Below are 7,053 nucleotides of genomic sequence, written 5' to 3'. Positions count from 1 at the left end.
AGGACTATATTTTCCACGTCTTAATCCACGTGTCAAGGCGAGAGAGAAAAGGAATAAAAGTATAGTAGGGACCAGGATTCTAAGGGTGACGTAACGTATCCAGCGTGGCAACCAACGGACATTCAGTCATTTCACTCATTACCTAACTTTCCGACGCGCTGAGTTGGCACCTGTCTTCCAGCGAGATGGTAACATAAAAAGGGAAAGGTGAGCTGCGAAGAAGAGAAAGCCCAAAGCAAAGCAAAGCAAAGCGAAGCAAACACTCTCTGTCTCTCTCACGCGGTCACACCTGTTATTCTTCGATACTGAGAATTGGCTGGATTGCTATTATTAGGGCGAACTGTTTCGTGTCTTCTCCGACGTTTCGCCATTAACGTAGGTTAGAAAGTTTCGATGAATTCGCTCAAAGAGAAAGCTGCCGACAAGCTCTCTCGTTTTTTCACCGACTCTTCATCCCAATTGTCTAGGGATTATTCCGCCCTTCCTCTTGAGCCTGAGGTAGAACTCCATGCCTTCTTTTTTTTCTTTCCCTTTTTTCTCTTTTTGTTGTTCTCCTGCGAAGTCGAATGCTCGATCCGATTCCGATGCCGAAATGCGAGAACTTGGGAAAGTTGAATGCTTGGTAATTTGATCCTTCTGCCTGTTCTTCTCTTTTGGGAGTGAATCTGAGGGAGTACAGTTAATATTTTGCTAATTTTGGATATTTGGGATCTTTAGTAAGTTTTTTTTCTTTTTCTTGGGGAGGTTGTTGAAAGAAACTAGTATTTGACATATTTTGGGTTCCTTGATCTTCTAATAGTTTCAGCTACTGAGACTTTTTAGTTTATTCTCTATGGGCGGGTACATGGTAATACCTTTTTGGTTATGGTTCCCTCTGTTGTGAATTTGTAGTTTGCATTGTCTTTTGTTGAAAAAAGAAAAAACTTCAAATTTTGAAATGTACAGAATGAGTTTGTGAAAGGAATTTAATGTTCTCCCTTCGTGATTATGATTATTTTGTGTTGATTCGTTTGTGCTTGATGCTTATTGTAATGATTAAGCTTCACTGGATGTTTATTAGTACTGGTCTGATTCCACTGTAGTGAGAAGAAAAAAGAATTGTACAGGAATAAGCACCAAATGTTATTTAAAAATTGATCTCTGCAGATCTTCAACTTGCTTTCTTTTTAAGTTATGCTTTTATTATTATTATTTTTCCCACCTTCTGAAATTTAGCATGTAACATGATGTTTTTACGTGTGTAGGCCAGGCCATCTTCTAAGGAGGGTTCAAATGATTCTGAGAAATCTATATCTTCGTATATTAAATCACTTATCCCTTCAGCAACCTTTGGTGGACGCAAATCTGGCAGAGGTCAAAATGACAGCAAACATCTCCAGTCACTTCCAAGTAAATGGAGAAGCAAAAGCTTTAAGTGGCCGGAAGTTTCACTTGATTCTAATGCAGAGTCTGCTACATGCAATGAGAAAGAAACTTCAAAAAAAATCGAAGAAGATGGAGGGAATGGCTCAGGCAGAAAAATAAAATCTGCTGATGAAGAAGCAACTCCCTCGTATGTTCCACCGCAAGTTGTCCCTGATTTTATTCAGAGTAGTTCTTCATTTATTTCTTTAGATTTGTACGAATTCTTTCAGTCATCTCTTCCCAATATAGTTAAAGGCTGCCAGTGGGTCCTCCTGTACAGGTAACTACTGCCCTGGAAAATTATCACAACTTCCTTCAGTTCTGTTTCTTTTGATCTACCTCTTAGTGCATTATTTCTTTCAAATGAAGGGCAGTACGTTAAAACATGGAATATCACTCCGTACGCTTCTGCGTAAAAGTGCTGACCTCTCTGGACCTTGTTTGCTGGTATGTTCATGGTGAACTTATGTCTGTTCCAATAGAGGCTTCTCAGTTTTTTTTTATAGAGTTGTTTTGTCCGAGTAATTCTTTTTGACTTTTATTATTTTAACAACCTCCAGGTTGTTATGATGTTTTGGTTTTTCTTTTTGGAATCTAACAATTAATAATGTTTTGAGCTGTCTAGATTATTGGTGATATGGAAGGTGCTGTGTTTGGTGGTCTGTTAGAATGTCCTCTAAGACCCACTGCAAAAAGAAAATATCAGGTAAGTTAGCAGTTATCTTATTCTAAGTTGAGATTGGCTATTTATATGTATGTGAGTCTAGTTGGAAAAGATGGTTTACCTTGATTTCATTTATCACAATTTTGCATCAGGGAACAAACCAATCCTTTGTATTTACCACTATATATGGCGAACCAAGGCTTTTTAGGGCAACTGGTAAGTAATCTTACCCCCATGCCCTGGTCTCTTTCACTATATACATGCATCTGTCTGACACTTGTGTTTTAATTCCTCTCCTATACTCTTGTGGCAATGCTTCGGTTAATTAGTGTTTCCCATCTTTTCTCTCCTTTTCTGCTTACCTTTGTCAGAGAGACTTGCTTGATGGTTTACTGAACTATTTATCAAGTCATTTCTCTATCTTATGTGTACTGAAAATTGTTTTCAGTTGTACAGTTGTAGATAATGCCTGGAAGTTTCTTGTTAATTAGTACTGGAAGCAATTGACAGCTTCTTTCCTGAAGTTTTCCTTCTGAAGAAGTAACATTGGAAAGGCAAATTATAACAATGATGGTTAGCAAAGAATAGTGTCTCTTGGAGTTCCTTGTTTATTTTTATTTTTATCAAAATGATAACAGAGGGTAATATTTTTAATGTTTTGTTAAGGAACAATATCGCAGCACCTTGAAGGTCCTATCTATGTACTCAAATCTTATAATTATGACAACCCTTGATGGATCAATCAAGTGGACTAGCCCTGATTAAATGGGTAAAAGTTGCACTATTTTAGGCTGATTAATCAGAAGGATCCCATGGGAAGTTTGCAGAAAGTTTCTCACAGAAAATGCTCTCCATCTGGGAGCTCTTTTTCCTTGTTCTTGTACAACCAGAGAATAACATCTTTAACACTTCAATCCCTTCTTATCAATTGATGCATGTACCGAGGGTCTATAGTTGATATACTAAACCTCCTGATTTCTGATCACCTTCTTTGCACTATAATGCAGTGATTCACATCCTCTATGCTAATAGGGCACTTGTTAATGTTTCTCTCAGCTGAGATTAGGATGGATCAGAATGCCTCTGGGGTCTGTCTCTGTTAGTTTATAAATATTCCAAAACCAGTAGGTCCCAGTTTCAAATTGAGCTTCCTGATGCTTAGCGTTCCCTAATATCATGTCATGGCTTTAATAGAAGTCCAGTGTGACAGAATCTTTTTGATTACTTCATAAAATATTACACTGACGAAGCCAGGCATATTCTGCATATTGTTTTTGAACAACAGTGTGTTTTTCCTTCTCTTGGCACAGGTGCAAATAGGTATTATTACCTGTGCTTGAACGACCAATTGGCTCTAGGTGGGGGTGGAAACTTTGCCATATGCTTGGATGGAGATCTGTAAGTTACTAGTTATTTTTTTTAAAAATCTTTCCATTTGTCTTGTCGGAGTAACCAGACGCAAAGCCTCTGTATATTTTTTTTACTAATTATATGGTTCCTTTAAAAAGGTTACGTGGGACAAGTGGACCTTGTGAAACCTTTGGAAACATGTGCTTGGCCCTTAGTCCTGAATTCGAACTGAAGAATGTTGAGGTAATCTGCCCTTAACGTCTAGGAGATAATATCAGACATTAAATATTTGCTGCTCCCGCTCTCTCCATCTGATTGTGGCTGAATTGTGTTAAATATTTCTATGTAAATGATCAATGTAACTGTCATTTTCTTTCTTTCTTCTGGAGGGTTTGGGATCTTGTTACTTAGTTGACAATAAAAAATATTTCTGAAAACATCTGTGATAGAAAAGAAGAGTTAAACAGATTTAACAGAACATGTATTGAGTCATTTTAATACCATAGACTTCACACATTATTGAACTTTTTCAACCAGAAAACTTGTTCTCATCTTGCATGTGTCAGCATTTTCTTCAAATTTTGTTAATTTATTTTTTATCTAAATCTTTTTTTGGTTTTACCATCCTGTTCATTGCTGTCTGCAGTTGTGGGGATTTGCACATTTGTCACGGTACCTTACTTGATCTGAGGCTGAGTTTCTTTACTCCAATTATCTCCTTCATAATGTTGTCATCATTCTTTATTCTTTCGGACACTTTCTTTATTTTGGCCTGAATAAGGCTTTTGTCGAGTGTAGGGTATTATCCATTCCCCCCCCTCCTAAGTCTACTGAGAGTTTTCTCTATTTGAACATCTTGTACTCCCAAACAGTGACGTCAATCAACATTATTTTGTAACCAATATAGATATTATAATTGATCTTCTTTTCTGTTACCAGCAGCTATAGAAAAGTCAGTGTGCCAACTGCCGTTAACAGTATATGTAAAACCAACCCTTGCCTTTGAAGGCATTGCATATTGCCTTGTTGAGCTGTGGTGTGAATCCATTTGATATGGTTACCCCAACTTTTTTGGTCTTGGTAAGTCTTGGATTTGAGATAGCTGTGGTACCAATCTGTTAAGACTTACCACCTTTTTATGTTGGGAACTCATGGTTCTGAAACCACTTGGGTCATTTTACCTGAACATTGTCTGCCAAAGCTCCTCAGGTATATGTTAGAACTTTGAATAGTTTCTTTCTGGTAATTTGTAGGATTGAACTGGAGCACATCTCACATAAGTGTGTTCTTGAAATGATAATTATATTTGCAACCAATAAGATAGCTGAAAACTTATCAGCCTGGTACGGATGGGCAATCTGATTCTATGCCATGTATGTTGCGGATTTAGAATAAGGCTGAAGCTCATGGTAAATCAATGCCCTGACCTTGTCAGTGCAGACTGGAGGACGGTTAGGCTCATTGTTCCTGAGGAATTGACAATGTGCAGCAAGTCCGGATACAGGGTAAAGGATTGTAGTTTCTTCATGTGTCTCCATCATATATTATATTTCATATCTGGACTGATAAGGTGGACCATAAGTGACCATAAGTGGTTGCCCTCTAATTTCTAAATATGTGAAGGGGGTGTAAGAACAGCACAATCTTCCAGTTATGCAAATACAAGATCCCACTCATTTGCAGCAGACAATCAAGTGGACTGTCAGCGTTTGCATCGCAATGGAACTTGTTTTTGGTGGATTTGGGAGCCTGGTGAGTTTGCCATCTCTAGGAAAATGACAACTGTGGCAGATCTGATGTGGATCATCTACACATGCCAGGTCATCAGGAGAGACTGGAGAGTGGTAACGTTTTACGCTGGCGTTCGCATTTATTTTGGTGTTGCACTCGGATTGGGTCATCTTATATTTGTTTGAGGCCTCGGGAAAACAGCAATAGAACCAGCAATCTCAAGGATCCGAAGAAGAAAAGCTCTGATGGGAAGGTGATGGGGGAAGTAACGAACCATTCAAACTACAATGTTAACAATAATAGTGCAAATAAATCAAAATTTCTCCTTCTTGAGTGACCGTATTAAGAACTATACAAATCGTGATTCTTGTAGACAATATCTTTTGTTCACAACTTGGTTGTTAATGGTATTATAAGTTCACAACCACCTCTATAAATACATAAAATCACACATAACACAAATGATTTTTAACATGGAAAACCTCTCCAATGTGAAAAGGAAAAACCTCAGGGACCGTAATCCTAGCATCTCTCCATCTCACCTACCTTTCCTCACTATCCACTTTTAACTGGCTTTAGCTTTGGCATCTCCCCCTCCCACCTAGGATTTTCTTTTTCGTATGAAAGGTTATTCATGATAAATTACCCACAGTAGATCTGTTGATATTAAGAGGATGTCATCTTCCACCCCAGTATATTTCTTGTGGTCACTCTAATTTTTTTGGCACATCACCTCTCTAAGAACAACTGCCTTTCTACCCTTCATCTCTGGCATACCCTTCAGCTCCAGCCGTGGGACCCCTCAAAACCCTTATGCCCCCAACTTCAAGTTTGTGTCATCCTATCTACCCCGTCATCCCCTCATAGACATCAAAACCTACACTCTCATTGCACTTTGGGCTCTTTGGGAATACTATAATCTTGTCACACTCCCCCAGCCCGTAGATATCAAGATGTTGTGCAGCGCTTACAACAAGCAATAACTAACTCTCTCCTCCCTCCCCACAAAATCCTTCTAGCAAGACACCTACTCTCCTTAGGTGGGAACCTTCGCAGCCAGATCAAATCAAGCTCAATGTAGATAGATCTTCCTTTTCTGATCGAAAATGTTCTGGGATTGGCGGAATAGCACGTGACTCTAATCATCAGGTGGTATTTGCTTTTGGCCAAGGAACGGACTATCAGAATTCTCTTACTACGGAAGCACTAGCCATTAAGTGTGGACTCAATCTTGTCCTAGATTTCTAGATTCCCCATATCTTTGTGGAAAGTGACAACCATGTGTTAGTGTAGGGTATTAAGCATCCAGCATCCTGTCGCAGCTAGAAAATCTCCCATTAGTCAATGATATTCTCAAGCTAGCGAAAGCCTTTACAGATTGTTCATTCACACCTGTACATCGTGAAGCAAACTTCGCTGCTAATGAATTGGCTAAATCTGCAACACTATCTCAGGATTGGTTCGTGTACCACCATACCCCCCCTCCTTTATCATGGATCCTGCTCTATGATTCTCTAAGATGTAAAACCCCTTGTGGTTTTCTCTTGAATAAATAAAACTCTCTTTTCTACCAAAGAAAAAAAGATTTCACCAGAAATAGAGGTGCAAAGGCTACAAATCACACTAATTTTGCAAGCTTGGATTCACAATCTCACCGTTGGATTTGAAGAACGTCACGAACCTTCAATCCAAATTTCGGCTTGATCAGACACTAGATGACCACTTGATGAAGAGTTTGATCACAACTAGACAGGACACACTCAAAAAGGGGATTAGAGCGTTTGCCTCTCTATTTTTGGGATTTCTTTCTTCGCCTACTTCTCACTTAACAAAATAAGCATTTGTCTCCTAGTATAAAGCAAAATGCCCTCTAAGTATTGGGTTGCAGATGAGCCACCCACTGG

At 38.8% G+C, this 7,053-nt stretch overlaps 1 protein-coding gene across 1 annotated transcript; it reads left to right on the top strand.

Annotated features, from left to right (window-relative positions):
* Nucleotides 1-213: 213 nt before the first annotated feature.
* Nucleotides 214-5,697, top strand: LOC149009936 (TLD-domain containing nucleolar protein). The gene is made up of 8 exons (XM_089163990.1): nucleotides 214-498; nucleotides 1,245-1,684; nucleotides 1,779-1,851; nucleotides 2,030-2,110; nucleotides 2,221-2,284; nucleotides 3,379-3,466; nucleotides 3,577-3,661; nucleotides 4,065-5,697. The coding sequence occupies exons 1-8, from the start codon at nucleotides 394-396 to the stop codon at nucleotides 4,101-4,103; spliced, it is 975 nt and encodes a 324-aa protein (XP_089020116.1). The 5' UTR covers nucleotides 214-393; the 3' UTR covers nucleotides 4,104-5,697.
* The last annotated feature ends 1,356 nt before the right edge of the window (nucleotides 5,698-7,053 follow it).

The sequence above is a fragment of the Hakea prostrata genome, chromosome 7 (assembly GCF_041222555.1).
Source record: "Hakea prostrata isolate BN-2017 chromosome 7, UWA_Hpros_2, whole genome shotgun sequence".
Taxonomy (NCBI): domain Eukaryota; kingdom Viridiplantae; phylum Streptophyta; class Magnoliopsida; order Proteales; family Proteaceae; genus Hakea; species Hakea prostrata.
Note: the sequence above shows the minus strand (reverse complement) of the source record. Positions and strands in the feature narration are given on the sequence as shown.

Coding starts and splice junctions, on each gene's coding strand:
- LOC149009936 (XM_089163990.1), top strand. CDS start 394: ATGAATTCGCTCAAAGAGAAAGCTGCCGACAAGCTCTCTCGTTTTTTC. Junction 499..1,244: donor CCCTTCCTCTTGAGCCTGAG/GTAGAACTCCAT, acceptor TTACGTGTGTAG/GCCAGGCCATCTTCTAAGGA. Junction 1,852..2,029: donor TCTCTGGACCTTGTTTGCTG/GTATGTTCATGG, acceptor TGAGCTGTCTAG/ATTATTGGTGATATGGAAGG.